This window comes from Artibeus jamaicensis, unplaced genomic scaffold (assembly GCF_021234435.1).
Source record: "Artibeus jamaicensis isolate MK-2021 breed Jamaican fruit bat unplaced genomic scaffold, CSHL_Jam_final contig_233, whole genome shotgun sequence".
In the NCBI taxonomy this organism is placed as follows: domain Eukaryota; kingdom Metazoa; phylum Chordata; class Mammalia; order Chiroptera; family Phyllostomidae; genus Artibeus; species Artibeus jamaicensis.
Window position 1 is genome coordinate 52,513,294 of NW_026521486.1, and position 19,656 is coordinate 52,532,949.

The window sequence follows — 19,656 nt, forward strand, 5'->3', positions numbered from 1 at the left end:
AATTAGCCCTGGCAGGTGTGGCTCAGTGGATTGAGCCCTGGACTACAAAGCAAAGGGTCACCGGTTCTATTCCCAGTCAAGGCACACACCTGGGCTGCAGTTCAGGTCCCCATTGTGGGGCACACGAGAGGCAACCACACACTGATGTTTCTCTCCCTCCCTTCCCCTCTCTCAAAAATAAAAAAAATAAATATATTTTTTAAATAAATAAAATCTTTAAAAATGAATAAAATAAAATACACCTATAAATATATCAGAGAAGCAATTTCTACAATACCCTCACTGACTTGGGAACATTTTTATGTACTATCCATTTTAGATATTGTATTGTTCTTATTTTTAAAGTAAAGTACCTCTATACAGAAAATTTTTTAAAAATATTTTATTTATTTATCTTTAGAGGGGAAGGGAAGGAGAGAGGGAAAGAAATATCAATGTACTGTTGCCTCTTGTGTGTCCCCTGCTGGGAACTGGCCTGCAACCCGGTATGTACCCTGACTGGGAATCGAACCGCGATACTCTGGTTTGCAGGCCCGCACTCCATCCACTGAGCTATACCAGCCAGGCTAGGAATGGTTTGAACATAAGACATGACTCAAATAAAAAGCAGAATGAAAAAAAAAATTGAGATATTTATCCTAGACTTACTTAAAGTTCTGCAAAAGTAGCTTAAGAATGAGACAATTTTTTAAATCATTTGAGCTAAAACAAGAAAATCCTTTTTTGTTCATACCCCCTTTTCAGTATATATATATATATATCTCCTCATAGAGTAACCTTTTCCCAAATCCACAGACTATATATACAGTTTACTATACCAGAAGAAATTAAGGTACCAAAATCAAAGGCATGCCAACACTAGATATAGGGGTAGGAGAGTCCCTTTTCACAGAACAAAAAGCCAGTTCTACAATGGGATTATCACTTTTCCAACCATAATGATATTGCTGTTTCTACAGTATATCAACCAAAGCAGAACCTGACCACTGCCTAGCAAACAATAGATACTTAGATATAAACAAGGGTGAAGGTGCAAAATTTGTTTCAATCTTTAATAAAATCCTGGGCATTTCTGACAAAGGATAAATGCTTAATCTGTCTACCCCAAGCCTTGTCTTTCCTTCTTTTATCTTTCTTTAGAAATATGGAGGGCATATTCCGATTGCCATGTTACTCACCTTTAGTGCTAAGCATCCTATAGTGCACAAACTGTCCCACCTAAATCAGTGCTCCAGATAAGAAACTTTGATTCATTCGCATAGTGAAATAACCTTAAGTATGTTCCATAGGCTCCTGATTCATGCTTTGTCCAAAGGTACTGTCAAAACATTAAATCTTTTAGTATATTTAAGTCCTACACTTTAAAGCTGTGATGTTTAATATGTGACTACTGAGGATTTGAAAGGTGACAAGTCTGGAGTGAGATGTGTTATTAAAAGGTAAAATACATATCAAATTTTGAAGATTTAGTATGAAAAAATAATTTAAAGTATTTCAACAATTTTAAAATTAATTACTGTTGAAATATCATTTTGTATATTGTGTTAGATAAAATATATTATTAAAATTAATTACTTTTTTTACTGTGGCCACCCCAAAATTTAAAATTACAATTGTATCATGGCTGGTGTGGCTCCATGGATTGAGCTCTGGCCTGCGAACCAGAAGGTCACTAGTTGATTCCCAGTCAGGACACGTGACTCGGTTGTGGGCCAGGTCTCCAGTCAGCAACATGTGAGAGTCAACCAATCAATGTATCTCTTTGCACATTAATGTTTTCCTCCCTCTCTTTTTCCTTCCCTTCCCCTCTCTCTAAAAGTAAATAAAATCTTCAAAAGAAATTAAAAAATAAAAATGAAATAAAATTACACTTGTGGCTTGCATTATATTTCTATTGGACAGTACCACTCTAAGGATCCTAAACCATTTTTTGTCAGTTCATTGGTTATGAGAAATATGTTCTTTGTAATCAGGCATCCTAAGAGAACACTTAACCAGCAAGTGTCCCTGGCTGTTGTGGCTCAGTGGACTGAGCACCAGCCTGTGAACCAAAAGGTTGAAGGTACAATTACCAGTCAGGGGCACATGCCTGGGTTGTGGGCCAGGTCCCTGGGAGGGGGCATGCAAGAGTCAACGGACTGCCATATCTCAATGTAGCTCTCATACATCGATGTTTCTCTCCCCTTCTCCCTCCCTTCCCCTCTCTCTAAAAAATACATAAAATCTTCAAAAAAATTTTTAAATAAATTAGTAAAATAAAAAAATTAACCAGCAATTGGGGCAAAATGCCAAATGATTACACAGCTTCACATATTACCTTTCAAGTTATGTCTTCTATGCTTCAATGTATCTAGTTCTAGTTATTCCAAAGAAAAGAATAATCTACTTTAGTGCTTCAGCATAAAGCCAGTTACTAACAGACATTCTAGTCATCACTTCAGTATTATTCTTATAGCTGACTTAAAAAAGGAGGGTTTTCAAGGGTTTTTTAAATAGATTGATGGATAAAGGAGTAAGATTAATCAGTTATAGTAAAATGTTAATTGTAGAAACTAGGTGGAATATATCTGAGTGTTCACTCAACTTCTTTTGCCTCAGCTGTATATTTAAATTTTTTCAAAAATAAATATGGCCCTAGCCCAGTGGTTTAGTAGGTGCAGTGTCATCCAAAAAGGTTGCAGTGTCGTCCAAAAAGGTTGCAGTTTGATCCCCAGTCAGGGTAGGTACCAGGGGCAACTGAGAGATATTTCTCTCTCACATCAATGTTTCTTTCTCTCTCTTCCCCTTCCTCTCTCTAAAATCAATAAACATAATCTTGGATGAGGATTTAAAACACACACACACACGGGAGGAATACAATGGGATGGGACTGTGGCCTGAGATTTAAGCCTCATTAAGTACTTCAGCCTAGGTCCTGGCTGGTGTGGCTCAGTGGACTAAGTGCCAGCCTGCAAACCAAAGGGTCACTGGTTTGATTCCCAGTCAGGGCACATGCCTGGGATGTAGGCCAGGTCCCCAGTAGAGTCCACACAAGAGGCAACCACACTGATGTTTCTCTCCGTCTCTTTCTCTCTCTCCCTTCCCCTTGCTCTAAATATAAATAAAATATATATTTTTAAAAAGTACTTTATTCCAGGACAATTCTAAGATCTAGGGCTTTGGATAGCTATGGGCTTTGGAGTCCATGGTGATGACGACATTATCATCTTCATCTTATTCAATGCATGTATAAAGAGTAGTTAACAGTAAATTTCTACTTACACTGAGCTTATGTGTCAGGCTCTGTGTATCTACCCAACATCTGTAAGACAACTATCATGTCTTATCCCTATAATATTGAGAAGAAAAAAAAGATTAAGGAACTTAACCAAGGTCCCATATCATGTCAAAGTGGTGGTGGTGGGAAGCTGAACCCAGGCAATCTGGGTCCAAAGTCTATGTTCCTAACCAATTCATGATACTGCTCTCAAAAGCATTATCATTAGAATACTAGCTCCAAAAAGAAGGAAGACTTTGTTCAGTTTATCGCTGTCTTCTGACTCTTAGGAAAGGAGTGCAAATGCAAGAAGAAAAAGACAAAAGGTTTATTTCCCTACGGTGTTGTTCATTGGGAAATAAACCACAGGTGTCTACTTCTGTAGAGTCCTAAGGCCTAAGAGAAGGCACTTACTCAGAAAAGCCTTTCCACTTCAGCAGATATTCCACTTGCCCCTTAACCACACGCCTATCTAGCACCTTCTCCACGACGTACTCCTCCTCATCCTCTGAAGAAGAACTGTCAGCTGTTCGCTTGGTTTTCTTTCCCATGTCGCACGCTGTTCCACCTGAGGACTAAGGCCACTAGGTTCCTGCAAACAGGAAAGACAAAATGGTCAGGACACATGTGAGGAGTTAACTTTCTGTCTTCTCTTCTTTTTTTAAATTGCCCTCTCGTGCCATTAAGAGGCAGCCCTATACTCAGATAGTCCTCCTAAACTGAGAGGGAGACTGCTGTGTATCCTGCAGACTTCCCTGTTACAAGAATACAGGGGGAGCAGAGAAAGCATAGACCAGGACAAGTTTCTCTTTTTGATGAGATGCAAAGGGTAGAACACAACTGCCACATACTATTCTCTCAGGTCTTGAAGTACTCTACATACAATTCCTAAATTCCTAACAACCAAAAAATGGGTCTATTCCCACTTTCCCAAGCACAACTTTCTCTTCGACTAACAGGACCAAAATTAGATGGCACGATTGTCTAATTCCTCTAACTTCAGATTCCAAAAGACAAGTAGTGTGGCATGTTGCTCCTGGCTACTTCTGTAACTGTTTACAAGCCAGGGACTCAGAAATGTGGAAAACTTGCAGTTAAAACAACCGTAATAGAAGTAAAACCTTTCCCTCCAAATTAAATAAGGTTCTTTATAAAAATGAGAAAAGAAAAGGCACCAATATGTAACTTTCCTCTGCTCTTAGCATCCTGATTGGTTGGTCTCTTAGCAGCACAAAAAAGGCCTGCTCAGGCATCTTTCAGATTTTCAGTGACATGGTGTACATTTCCCTTAAACAAATTGAGCTTGTCTTTTCAGAGCATCCATCAGTTTACAAAAACAAGATTGATATCTCAAACACACTAAGCCTCCTTTCTCATTCCAGGGATGGGAGGGAGGCAGGGAGGAGAAAAAAAATGTTTTTAATCCTAAAAATCAAAATTAGTCATTGGATTGTTCAGTAATCCCCAAGGCTCAACTAATCCAAATAGTTAAGAAGGTACCTCTCCTCTTAACTGGAGTTGACTTCAGGCCAAAGAATGAGGAGGAGGAAAAAGAAGTCTGGCCCCAGACTCACATCAACATGAAGCCTCAAAACACAGAGGAACCATTCATTGGCCCAAGGAAAGCTGAATGCAACACAAATGGAAATTGAGTTAAGCTCAGAAATATGCACAACCAGGGGGTACTCAACAGAGAATCTAGGGTTTTTTTAAAAAATTCCCACGTTGTTACCATAATCATTTTTAAGAATTCTTTAACCATGCTAAATGGTGCCTACAGTCTGGATTACAGAGTACCAGGAATTGTTTTCTTAGCTGAACTTCATATTCATTTTGTTGTAATCTTTACAGATTCTTTTTGGCACTTTCTACAAATATTTCCATCTCCACCAGAAGACCATTCCCAGGATTAGGGAAGGTGACTCTAATCTCAGGATTTTGTTCAGGTCAAGTAGCATAAAAAGTTGCATTTACTAATTTACTTCAAATTGCAAATTTGAAGGAATTATTCCAAGAATATAGTTGAAAACTGTACCTGCAGAATTTGCTAGCAATAGGTCTGCCCACCCAAAATACGGCCTGTACCCATTATTGCCCTGTAATAAAACTAAGTTTTCATTAAAATTCTTTATTTGGAAGAGGGGGGTGGGCGAGAGGATGGAAGGGGTTTCAAAATAATTTTTCCATGAATGTAGAAGAGAGTCGTAGCTTCAAGAACAAATATCTGATTTGATTTATTTAAAATAAAAACAGCCTGCGACCTCACCAGAGACAGGAAATGTCATATTCCAGGGAGAGTACCCCACCCCACCCCACTCACCTTGGAATTTCCGGGAGCTGAGCAGTTTAGGTCAGAGCGCTGGGGTTAAAACCAGCCCTGGGTTAGATGCATGCAGTTAAGCATTGTGGCCATGGCCTCCCCTGCCTCACGAGGAAAAACAAGGATTTACATATGTGTTCTTCAGTTTGAGGGAGAAAAGAGGAAAATCTCCCTTTATACCTTCATGCAGCGGAGACACCCCAAAGGGAGAAGATGAATGGGGGTTCCCTCATTTACCTACCGGATCGCCCCGATTCTTTCTTTCCCTCTGGGCTAACAGGAGGGACCTCCCCTCCCAGGTCTGGGACTTGGCGGGCTGGCAGCTCCCCCGCCCCCACCCAGCTGCCTGGGCGCCACTGCGCAGCTGTCCCAGTCCGTTACCATGGCAACTGGCAGCAGTACTAGACTAAGAGGGGGAGAGGCAAACTGAAAAGTTAAAAAGCCTTAACTTTCCTTTTCAGTGAAGACCAAGTGAAGAAGTTGAAAGGCACCCACTTTGGCCTCAAGGCTAAGGACATCGGAACTCAAGAGAACTGGTTCTTGGGTTTTAAATCCAAAATTTATGCTTATTCCTCTAAGAGCACTGGGAATTAATCAATAGCATTTTAAAATCATCTAACAGGATTATAGCTCAACAGGACGGGGGAGGGGAAAGGTTAGGTCCTTCTACAACAGTATTGGGTCAAACCACCACCCCTTAATCCAGCCCACCAGAAGCACTTTACACAAGGCCTCTTCTACCATCTGTCACTTGCTTGGGGGCGGGGAGAGATAACACAAAAAGTGGAAGGAGAGTATTTGGGATACTACATAACTGTCCTTTGGGAGATTACTAGATAAAGAAACAGAACCCAGAGCCTTGAAAAACTACCAAAGAACCTTTCAACTAAAATTATAGACAGAAAAAAAAAATTAACCCTTAAGTAGTTTTAAAAGGGAGGAGAGCAGTTCAGTCACAACTATCACAGTTAAAGCCACTTCTCATTAGTTGTTCTTGTTATATAACAAATTTTAAGATAACTAATCATCCAAAAAAATGTATCACTAAAAATTACTTATATCAATAATTCCTAATACTTGAGAAAAAGAAAACTGAGATAAAGAAAAGATACTTAGAGCTTGCAGTCCCATATATTTGTATTTTTTTCTGAGCCTACAGAACATGTTAGAGAGCTCCAAAACCCTGCTCTACTTTATAGATACTCATCTTTAGAGCCAGAGATGGCTGCCATAAGATGAAGAAAAGGGACATCAAAAACAACCTGACTGAGGAAAAAGCAGAGAATGGTGATTATTTGGTTATCAAACAGAAAAAATTATAGGGTAAAAGAACAGACAGTTTTCAACTACAAAAGATTTCCTCAACTTTGAATGGACCCATCATGAAATCTCCAAGTTTCCCTTTTTGACTTCTAACTTAAATTTTTTTTTTAATTTGAGAGAGACATCTCCTTGCCATTATTTATACACTCATTGATTGTTTCTTGTTTGTGCACTGACCTGGGATCAAACTGACAGTATTCGAGTATCAGGACGGTGCTCTAACCAACTGAGCTAGAATGCCAGGGCTTCCTAACTTTTTTTTTTTTTTTTAAAATCCTCACCCCAGGACATGCCCATTGATTTGAGAGAGAAAGGGAGGAGGAAAGAGAGGTAGATAAACATCCATAGGTGGCCTCTTGGCACCCAGACCTGAGACCAAACCCCCCAACCCAGACTGCCCTGACCAGAATCAAACCTGTGACCTTTTGGTTTACAGGACAATGCTCCAACCAACTGAGCCTCACCAGCCAGGGCTTCCTAAATTGTTTTTTTTTTCTTTTTTCTTTTTACTTCCTATAGTTAAAGGATGACGAGAAAAATATTCTGAGACGTTCTAAATTAAAATTATAGCAGCCAGAAAGCGAAAGAACATTAGTCTGTTAATAACTGTGGATCAATCAGCTCTGACAAAAGAATGCTCAAATTTCCTGTGTATCTGTTGGAATTTAGGATTAATTTCCAGGTGGCTATTTCTGAGATTATCCAAGAGAGAATAGCCAGGTGCCACAAATCCCAGGAGTCTGTCTATGCATCTTATTTACACATCAATTTTCTAATCTGCTGCCCACAGCTAATCCACAGGAGTGGGCACTTCTTCAAGGACCCTACTGCACCTATCCCAGAACTAGCCCTGTTTCACCTACTCCCACCCCCTTTGTCTGTAGCTAATGTAAATAAACACTTTCAGAATAGTCACATCTTTCTCCTCCCTACCTGATGTATAAAAACTGGGCAATGGACATGTTGTCTACCTAGCCATGCTGCTGGCGGTTTAGACAGACTCCTTGCCCTAAGGCCTGATAAACCCTTTCTTTTAAAAAGACTTTTAACCCTGGCTGGGTAGCTCAGCTGGGTAGAGGTTCATCCCAACATACTAAGGTTTTGGGTTTGATCTCTGGTCAAGGCACATATAAGAATCAACCAATGAATGCGTAAGTAAGTGGAACAACAAACCATGCTTCTCTCTCTCTCTCAACCGATAACTTTTTAAAAATTTGAAGACTTTCAGCTGTGGATGTTAAAATTTTTTTGTTTAACTCTTATGTGAAAACCATGCCAAAGAAATTAGATCAAGGTTCTGATTCTGTGATTAACTTACCATGTGTGATCTCAGTAAATAAATTTTGATCTCACTCTAGAATCACTAAACTGGGCCAAATATATCCCCACTGCCTACCTCCTAGGGAAAGGGTGTGTTTATGTTGAAACCAAAGAGCTGTTCAGTCCCTTAAAGAGAAGCTTTTGTAAAAATATTATAGGGCAGAATACAACAGCAGCAGGAAATATGACCTTTCAAATTCCTAAGCCATTAAACCATATCACATGCAGTAACTCCTGCCGCTTATCATGTTAGGTAGACAGCAAGAAAGGAGGAACAGTGTCTTTGTTAATTAGACAACAGCAAACTAATAAACCTTGAGAGAAAGGCAGATACATTCTCTCTCAAGGGTAAAATACTTGTTCTTATGCCTTAAAACCCAGAAAAGCATAGGAAATGGCAGAATGAAAATACTGATTAATAGTAAATCCTGTGAAGGAATAAAGGACAGGACAGAATGAGAGAAACACTAACCTTCAGGAAAAAAAAAAAAAGTGAGTTCAAGGAAGAAAGGGATAAAAATATTCTGGAGTCCACCCTTCTCCCTAAACCACCAGGGAATAAAGGGATCAATTCCCTCTACCCACTCTTAAGACCTGCCTAAAGGGCACATGGCTGAGGGCCCTTATTCTTTGGGAAATGGTTTTTGTAACAGCTGACAAATCTAATTGGGCCCGATGCCAGGAGTCAGAGTCCAACCATAATATTCTGTAAAGAATGGCATGCAATTGTCTTGTAAATCTCCTGGACAGTCACAGATCAGAAGCTGGCAAGGATGACGACATAGTTCTGATGGAATGTGTCTTATCTTAACCTTGAAGTTACAGATCTGCTCAGGAGCAGCAGTAAGAAATGAGAAATGCACTCAGACATCAGAGGGGATATAATTCTCTTTTAGACACTGCGACCCAGTGTATTAGGGTCAAATGAAACACAAAGCCAGACGGACAATTTAAGAGCTAGAGTCCGGACCAGATAAGGCATCAAGACTGGAGGTTCACGCTGAGCTTGGGAGGAGGGAGCGTTCCAGTATGAGAAATGAGACATGGCTGGCAGGATGATGGAGTGATTAAGGTAGAATCCTGATACCATGAAGAAGGAAGAGAGAGAATGAACCTCTAAGAGCAACCGTATCCTTGTGGAAATCTCCATGGGAAGGGGTGAGTAGCTTCTCAAATTTCTTGTGTCTTTCAGGCATAACAGCTCTCAGCTCTCTCTTGAATGTAAGCAGTAACTCTCTGTTAAAGGCAGCAGTATCTACAGATAGATTCTGGCAATTTAATTGCCCATAAGGATACAAGAAGACAGCAGGCCCCACCAACCCTTCATATCAACAATACAAGGCAAATTCACCTTACAGGCCTCTGAGTGCCAGGGAAAAAAAACACCTAAACTATGGATCTAGGGAGAGTCAGCCTTGGAAAAACATCAAAGATCATTGTAGTCAGGCACAGTTAGAACCCACATTCCAAATTGATGACAGGAGACATCTTTAACAGATGAATCTTCCAGAAAAATAAAAAGGGGAAGAGGTGAGGAGATAAAGCAGAAAAAGAAGAAAAAAAAAACCCCACATATAAGGATAAAGGAAAAAAACATGTTAAAACTGCCAATCCCCAGAAATTAGAGAGGAAAACTGGGGAAATCCAGAAGAACAACAGATGATAGTTAACATTTGCATTAACCAATCAATCCTGGAATCACAGAACCAACCAAATTGGGTCTCAGGATATCTGTCTCCTCCGTAAAATTCAGGCTCTGCTCAGGTCCCTCCAGTCCCTTTCTAACACCGGCTGTCTTGGTGGCTTTTCTTTGATCTTGGTGTAGCAAATTATATTTTCATCACTACTTACAAGCAAAAACATACATATAAGTATATACACATATATAATCTTACAATTCTAAATCTTTCTCTAGGCTTTCTTTGTATTATTTAAAAAGTAATAGAAAATAATTGGTAAGTTGCCTCACTGAACTACCCACTCAACCATTTAAAGGTGGTACTCAGACCAAATGTCAAAATGCATAATCAATGAGCTCCCTCCTCATTTCAGAGTTTCAATATAAATCCTATAAGTCTACTAAGGGCAAAATCCTCCAGAAAAAAGAGCCATTCTAAAAGTAGCAGAGGTTGAAGGCATATGTGAAGCACCCTGTCACATGCACCAGCAATTGTTAACCAGTTGTGCACCAAGAGCTTTTAAAACATGCAATACCTGACTAGTCATGGGCACTGACCTCTTTTCCCTTAGACTGTCAAATAAAAAAATGGTAACAGCCAACACAATAATAGCTGTCTGATGTGAAGGAAGCAAAATTATACCTATTTTTTGTCAGATCAGCAAACTCTTAGTAATTATTTTATGTGTGCGACAAGATTAAAAAGGTTGAAAATTACTGAAATATGCTACTGATGAGTGGCTTCAGTAGGCCCAGGCTTGAGAAATTCCTATTTCTCTCCTAAGGCCCTTGGGAAAGACTAATGGCTCAAGTAAAGATTAAATTGTCAGCTATAGCCTTGTCATCAAAGTGTTCTCCATCTAGCCTTATTGCAATAAAACAGATGAAAAGAAACCAAATTTACAAAACCATTTTATTCTTGTCTGTTATTTGCTCTATAAGATCTAGAAGTACCAGTGGTTTTAGGTTTGTAACACATACTGCATAAAAACCAAAATACCTCTATAAAGATTTTTTTTCTTCCACTACATAGATTTATGATTTCCAAAGTGTTAGCCATGTGGCATTTTAACAAAAATACAGCATAGAGATGCACATTACAGCTGTTATGGCCACCTCAGATTTTGTTAAATGGGCTGATAACTATCATTCCACCTCCACCAAAAACCCATGAGCACCCAATTCAAGAGGAGTTAAAAGCTTTTTAAATGTCCATTTAAGAGACTGGATTAGGGAAGAGTTGAGAAGAAAGATTAACTGTTGTCATTAACACCCCTATCATTAACAAGCCACATAGAGACAACACAAACTTTGTAACAGGGTGTGGAGAGAGGAAATGCTCTCCCTTTGGCTAGCACAGGTCCCGTTTGTAATCCTTAAAAAGTTAGGCCAAGGTACTACTTCATCCAGGCACAGAATGATTCTGGGGTCAAGTATCTCGTCTGTTGATTATCCAAGCCTCCTACTCCAATGAGCAAGGGAGGAAAGGGCCCTTTTTTCTTTTAGATTAAACCATATACATCATAAACAGAGATAAAGGCTGCCTTATAAATTTTATTTGGCTTCAATGTCCTCCAAGGTCTGACCACCAGGGAAAAATATAAGTGAATGTATACTACAGCAATGCTCAGAACTGCCTGAAGTGGTAAGTTTGTTTTACTGGTATTTAGCAGTAACACAAATTCTTGATATCTCGTTACCAGATCATATTCCCACAAAATAATAATTTTATATGGGATTTTCCCCTTTATTAAAATCTACTGAATTTCTTCTCTCAAGTGTCAGTCTTTAAATTTAGTTAGGGTACACTTAAACCATCACTGGGTAAGAGGTTACATACCAAGATCTGTAAGAAAATAGAATTTGGCATCACTATGGGCAAATGTCTTCCAGACAGTACTTTCCAAAAACTCTATCCTTGAAATGTACTGACCTCATCTCAAGGCACTATGGCCAGGATCGCATTAATCTCACATTCGCCCTCTCTTAATTAAATGTGATGACACATGAACTGGTAGATCCTGTCACTTTTCATTAAGAAATTGGAGATTTCATCATAAATAAATCTTTTAACTTAAAAAATATGTTGATTGATTTTAGAAAGAGAGGAAGAGAGATAGAGAGAGAGAAACATGGATGTGAGAAACATCTACTGGTTGCCTTCCATACACAACCCAACTGGGGATTGAACCTGAAACCTAGGTATGTGCCCCATTGAGGAATCGAATCCCCAAACTTTTGATGTACAAGACAACCAACCAACTGAGCCACACCAGCCAGAGCTCATTATAAACAATCTTAAGAAAAATGAGTAATAGCCATGTTGGGGTACACTGCCATGAATCTTAGATTTTTACATTCCACTTTAGCAGAGCATATTCACAAAATATGGAAGGGTTAGAAGAGAATTAGCCCTGGCCAGGTAGCTCTGTTGGTTAGAGCATCACCTGATACACCACGGTTGGGAGTTGGATCCAAGGTCAGGGCACATAAAAGAACCAACCAATGAACACATAAATAGGTGGAACAACAAATTGATGTCTTTCTCCCTTCCTCTCTCTCTCTCTAAACTCAATAAATATGATAAAAATATATTATTATATATGGTTTTTTAATCCTCACCCGAGGAATGCTTATTGACTTTAATGAGAGGAGAAGGGGAGGAGAAAGAGAAGGAGAGAAACATTGATTGGCTGTCTTTTGTAGGCACCCCAACTGGGGACTAAACCTCAACCTATGCATGTGCCCTGACTGGCAACCAAACCAGAGACCTTCAGTTTGTACCCAACCAACTGAGCCACACAGGCCAGGAAATAAAAATAAATCTTAAACAAACAAACAAACGAACAAACAAAAATGTCCATTCCCAAATAAAATTACGATTATAAAGCATTTTCCAAACAGCCATAAAATTAAGATTTGGTGGTGCTTATCCTGTAATTATATAGTTTGTATAGATTTTCGACATTAGCAGCTTAAGGGTTACAAAGGCCCCTTCAGATCAATTCAACAAATACTCTACTTTAAGGAAGAGTTTCTACTATGCCAATTTACATTCCCTCATAATCTAAATTTAGTGAAGATGTTCAAGAAACATAAAAATGAATTTGCATAACCATAACACCTCTAACTTAATTGTTGAGATGGCATTAGAATTTAAACCTATAGGCTAAAATCTGATCAATACATGCTAACAAAAAAGGAGTTTTTGTGTAATTGGAATAAGAAAGATATCTCAGACTATAAAACTTCAGGGAGTTAAAGAAAGCATTCCTTCAACATATGGCATAATTTTGTGCTTTGCTATTCCCTTGGTGTATTTGCAACATGAATTATACTGAAGTCATAGCCTACAATTTAGATAAATAAAATCAAGCCAGTATTGAACTTTTTCCCATCCCATACACCAGTATCCTTGGCAGCTCCTTGGCAATCTATTGTGATCCTGACCAATTTCTCTCTGAGGCCATTTAAAAGCTGTAAAAAAAAATACATAATGGGTGATGACAGGAGAAACAAACCCACACCAGAAATTATTGAACCTTGTAGGTCTTTGCAAGTGTCTCTACTGACATTTAAGTGTGAGTTACTATGCCACAATATCATAAAAGTGTGCTCTACACTTCAGATATATTGATAGTTAAATGCAAAAAAAGGCCACCATCAGATAAACAGCTACAGGGATGGCCAATCTCAGACCACCAAGCTCTTCCACTGAGCATTCTAATGTGTTACTTAAGACAAAAAAGATGTTCCTAACTCTCTTTTTGTCCAGCTCCTGCTACAATCCTGATTCAAATCCTATACCAAAAGGATGATTAATATAGTAATAATTCTGATCCTTGTTCTAAAATTGTTTGGTCGGGCCCTGACCAGAGTGGATCACTTGGCTGGGTGTCGTCCTGCAAAGCAAAAGGTTGCCAGTTCCATTCCCAGTCAGGGCTTGCATCTGGGTTTCAAGTTTGGTCCTGGGCCCAGATTCATACTAGAGGCAACAGATTGATATTTCTCTCTCACAATGTTTCTCTCCCTCTTTTCCCCTCTCTCCAAAAGTTAAATAAAATCTTTAAAAAATCAATAAAATCGACTGGTTCGTTACAGGATATCACTGAGGGCTTAAAATATATGTCAAGCATTGCAATGCACTGAGTCTAGCCCAATCTTCAACCCCAAAGCTGAAGATTCCAATAGTTTGTGCTTGGTTAAATGAGTTGTTAGACCTGTCTCCAAAGGTTGTTACAAAAAAAGCTACTAAATGGGCAACTTGTTAACAATGGCAAGATCAGGACTAGGTATCAGATGTGGGTCCCCTCCCAACTAAATAAATCACTGAACGGTCAGACTGGACAGTTCACTTAACCTTATGGGTATTAGTTATTTGCCCTACTTATCTCATAGATCTGTTGTGTGAGAAAAATAAAACTAGAAAACACTTCAAAAATGTAAAGCAATGGAAGTTAAATGTCCGTTAGCAGATAAAGTTAAAAATAACAAATGCTTTGGTAAGTGTTCCCTCCTCTTCTATTTTCCTGAAGACTTTGTATAGAATTGGTATTATTCCTTAACTGTCTCTTACAATTCACCAGTAAAGTCATCTGGACCTGGACTTTTTTTTGTGGGAAAGTTTTTATCTACAAATTCTATTCCCTTAACAGATAGATATAAGGCTAGTGAAGTTCTGTATTCTTAAGTGAGCTTTGGTAGTTTGTCTTTCAAAGAGGTGATTCATTTCATCTAAGACACTGATTGAATATATTGGCATAATTGTTCATAATATTCCCTTATTGCTGGTTTAATGTCTGTAAGGATCAGTAATGATAAACCTCCTCTTATTCCTGATACTAGTAATCTGCATCTTCTTTATTCCTGATCAGACTTGCTTGGTTTTTTATTTTATTGAAACACCTTCTTTCAGTTTTATTGATTTTTCTGTTTTTGTTTCATACTTCATCAACCACTTGCTGCTCCCTTTGGGTTTAATTTGCCCTTCTTTTTCTAGGTTCTTGCGAGAGAAAACTAGGTCACTAACTTTAGACCTTTTTGCTTTTTTCTTTAATTGATTTTTAGAGAGAGGAAGGGGGAGACAGAGAAGAAATACTGATTTGTTGTTCCACTCATTTATGCACTCATTCGTTGATTTTTGTACATGCCCCGACTGGGGATCAAACCTGCAACCTTATAGATTGTATGTACACTGTTAGGTACACTGTATGGGATATGAAGTGTACTGAATGCCGCTCCAACCATCTGAGCTACCCCAGCCAGGGCCCAGTTCAAAATATTTTCTAATTTTCTTTGTGATCTCTTGTTTGAGCTGTGGGTTACATAGAAGTGTGTTGTTGCAGATGTATAGGTTTTTTCTTTCATGTAATTCAAATCATTATTCATTGTGCAAAATTTAGGACAGTTGTGTCCTACTGATAAAATTGATCCCCTTTATCATCTAATCAGGTATTAGCTCTATCTCTTACCTACTTCATGTCTATTATGGAAAAAGAACAAGAAAACTCTAGAAAATATACAGGAAACCAAAGGTAAAAGGTTTGATGATACAGGAAGTTAAAAATAACCTTAATGAGTTTTCTGAACTATCTGTAAGTTTTATCTATGCTTGTTTCCAGCTATTCATATAAATAGGTTTGCCTAGGTTTTATCAGATCCTTTGATATAATTTATTGTTGTAAAGTACTGAACAAATTAGCAGTATATTACATTCCGCAATTACATTTGAGGTAAATTGAGTCTTACTGATTTACTCCATGTGCCTTGATGAAAAACAAGTCCGAGTATTTGCCTTAGAAGCCAAACTTAAAATTTCCCAACCTGTTAATTGACCTCTTTAGCACAGGGCATTTTATTCCGCCATAATTATGCCTTCTGGCTCAGATATAAATTTGCTTTATTCTAAGAAATGTAGATTACAATCAGAAAAATACTTGAATTCAATTTGGTTTCTCCTTTCCATGGAAGAAACAAGCTGTGTGTTATAAAACTTGATCTTGAAATAGTCCTTTCAACAACACCATCTTAGTCCCATGCTTTCTAGTGTCCTTCCCTAGCAATGGAACACAATGGAACAAGGACTCAGTAAGTTTGAAAAATAAGACTGCATGTGAAAAATTCTAAAACTAGGCCCATGACCTAATTTCAAGCAGGAAAAAAATCTGTCACTGTTTAATTTTGACAAACTACTCTTACTAGAAGGGAAATCCAGACTACAAAATCCACAGCCTCATTAGGATGAAAATAGAAAATGGCCCAGCAAGTCCATAACATTCTCCTTAGAAAATCACACACAATTAACAAGTATAGATTTGTTATCCTGTATTAATAATACTCCAGGAAGTTGACCACCAGCCAACAATTCAGTCTTCTGTCTCTTGAGAACTAGGCAAGACCACACCACAAAACTACATTAATCCAAAATATTGGATGAGCTCTTGACTTACATTTAAAATTACTGATTTCAAAAACAAATTCTAAGGCCCTGGCTGGTGTGGCTTAGTGGATGGAGTGGCAGCCTGCGAACCAAAGGGTCACCAGTTCAATTCCCAGTCAGAACATATGCCTGGGTTGTCGGCCAGGTTCCCAGTTGAGGGCACGTGAGAGGCAACCACACATTGATGTTTCTCTTCCTCTCTTTCTAAAAATAAGTAAATAATATCTTTTTTAAAATTCTAAGACATTTTAGGAGTCACTTCATGAAAGTGTTTCGTCTACAAGGCCATTAGCTAGCTATCATCTACACAAATCCTTCCATATACTATAAGATGAAGAAACTAAGGACCAAAGAGGACAGATGGCTCACCCAGGGTTACTATATCACAACTTAATGGCAGAAATAAGCACCCAGGTCTCCTGAGCCTTTCCCCCCCACTTGCCTGCCTCATTCTCTCTCTCTGTTTTAAAATTTATTTAATTGTTGTTCAAGTACAGTTTTCTGTCTTTTACTCCCATCCCAGTCCACCCCCTCCAGTGCTCCCCACCTCCTTCCCATTCCCCCGCCTTAGTTTTTGTCCATGTGTCCTTCATACTTGTTCCTGTGAATCCTTTCCCTTTTCCCCTGAAATTCTCTCATTCTCTCTCTTAAGTAACCTTTCCTTTTTTGAATTTGGTAAAATTTATTTGGATAGGTGGTTAAAGAAGAAGGGAGGGTATACTGATCTGAATGCTGGTTAAAAAAAAAAAAAATCATGTCCAAATCCCTAGAACCTGTGAATATTACCTTATATGGCAAACAATGTGATTCAAAGATGTGAAGGGAGAATTTATCCTGGATTACCCAGGTGAGCCTTAAATGCAATCACATGTATCTTTACAAGAGGTAGAAGAAAGAATTCTGAGAAAAATAAATAAGAGAATGTGAAGACGGAGAGAGACGAAGCCGTAAGATGAGGCTGACAACCACCAGAAGCTGAAAAAGGTAAGGAAGGGCCTACCCCCAAGACCCTCCAGAAGGAGCTGAACACCTTTTTTTTTTTTTTAAGATTTTATTTATCTTTAGAGGGGAAGGGAAGGAAAGACGGAGAGAAATATCAATGTATGGTTGCCTCTCATGCGTCCCCTGATGGGAACTGGCCTGCAACCCAGGCATGTGCCCTGACTGGGAATCGAACCACGATCCTTTGATTCGCAGCCCTGCACTCAATCCACTGAGCTACACCAGCCAGGGCTCAACACCTTGATTATAGAATTCTGGCCTCCAGAACTGTGAGAGAATAAATTGCTATTGTTTGAAGCCACCAAGTTTTTGGTAATTTGTTATAGCAGCCACAAGAAACTAACACACAGGGAGCCAAGAAAATAGAACAAAAGAAACGAACAGAGAGGGGAAATGCAACTTTTAAAAATCATAAACTGGACAAATATAAAACTAATTACTGATCCATAAAAGAAGTGTGCTTCAAGTGACCCAAAGATTGCCTAAAACCTCTAGTCCCTCATTTCAAAGGATAAATTGAGGCAATTGCAGCATGCGAGTTACCTGAAAACACTGGGAGATCTAAGAAGACAAATTCAGAAAGCTTTAATATTACATAATGTTAGACGGCTACTGAAAAAAACAGTTTATGTTTTCCCCAACATGCTAGCTGGTAGAGCTCCCGGACAGACTAAACATAGGCAACAGTTGTCACTATGGGTGTTCTGCCAACACAAGTGTAAAGTTGTCATCAGAAATAAATATGTGGCTTCAAGTGGCTCACAAAAGTCCAACAAATCTGCATCTTGGACTCCGCACAAGCCAACTCTTCTCAGGATGATCTGGACTCCTTCCCATTAATTCAACGATCAACTAAAGCCATTCTCTTTAAGGAGCAAAGGAAAATCAAAGTTTACATCAGGGAAAAAAGATGAGACCCCAGAGTTCAAATTCACAAATAACATCATATAAATAGCAGCCACACTGAGTCAGTTACAAGTGGTATTTCACACTGTAATTTATTACTTTTTAAAGTCAATACCCATAGCACACAACTTGAGGCCCAATATCATGCAAAATGAATGAAAATAAAAATAGAGGAAGTAAAAAGAACAAAAAAGGAAAGAAATTTTTCCCAGGAGTTGTTGAATGGGCTATTCTAATAAGATAAATAAATCATGCTATGCATTGAAATAAAACATGTCAATAAAAGCAAAAAATACTTGTCTTCCTCAGAAACCTTTATACCCTGGACATTCTTCTCTTTTCCTAGAGCTATTGTGAGGGCTCTGAGAATCTCCAGAACTTTCCTGGACATATAAAAATCCAATCACTCCAGAGGTATGTTCTTTTTTCTCAGACATCATTCTGCTCACCTACTGACCAGTTTTCCGTGAAGATGTGTTATTTTCCCTTTTAGCTTTAGCTGCAATAATATGCCTTTGAGGAATAAGCACAAGTGATTGAAATTTAATTTTTATAACATCGTCTCAACATTTTGTCTTGTTACCAACCAAGCCAGGTTCTCCAAAGGCAAGAAAAAGATTCTGAAGTTAGAATTTTCAATGTGATATTCTTGAAACTTCAATGAAAAATTACGCACAAAAATTTTCCCACCAGAGAAATGTTCATCAGACCTATTAACTGTAACATTGAAAGAGAATTCATAATAAAACAAGTAATTTTTACTTCCACACCAAAGTACCCAAAAACTCTATATTCAAATCTTGAAATCTTTCAAATTAAAATATAATCTAAGGTGGTGTAATTTGGTTGCCTAATCTACAGAGCAGTTGTTTTTCTTTTTTCTCTAAACTGTGGGTCTGTGCACAGCTATGTAATCAGTTCAGCAGAAAACTGCATACATTTTTAAGAAAATGAAGTACTGCAGATGCAGAAAATATTATACTTTTTGCACATTTACTTATACAGTGAAACTTATTTCAATATTGTATACAGAGTCAGTATAAAATGTGTTTCTTTCTGAGCATCAAGGTAAAAAAAAGACACTGATCCAAAAGAATCCCAGTAAAGGAAGGAGGCTTAACTCAGATGAAATACAAGAAGCATCTAAAGCAAGTCTACCTTCTTAGAAATCATATTTGCCATTATTTTAGAACAGCAGTCCTCAACCTTTCCGGCACCAAAGACTGGCTTCAAAAAAGACAATTTTTCCACCAGGAGCATTGGGACCGGGCCTGCCCTCCCTCACCTCCAGCTGTGTAACCTGGTTGTGGGACCTGATTCCTAACAAGCCACTGACCGATTACTAATGAAAATTTCCTTTTATCCAATGAAACAATGATCACTCTACAGCTGAAGAGATAATCATTAGGATT

General features: G+C 38.4%; 1 protein-coding gene and 1 non-coding gene across 2 annotated transcripts in view; both read right to left on the reverse strand.

Annotated features, from left to right (window-relative positions):
• Window positions 1–19,656, reverse strand: part of CBX5 (chromobox 5) — a 39,135-nt gene that overhangs the window by 17,109 nt on the left and 2,370 nt on the right. The window contains exon 2 of the mRNA XM_037137600.2: window positions 3,671–3,848. Coding sequence (XP_036993495.1) covers window positions 3,671–3,807 — 137 coding nt within the window. The 5' untranslated portion in view covers window positions 3,808–3,848. The remainder of the gene's footprint in view (window positions 1–3,670; window positions 3,849–19,656) is intronic.
• LOC119043563 (small Cajal body-specific RNA 11) lies at window positions 3,922–4,058 on the reverse strand. The gene has a single exon (XR_005081448.1). It is a non-coding gene; the product is annotated as a small Cajal body-specific RNA 11 (non-coding RNA).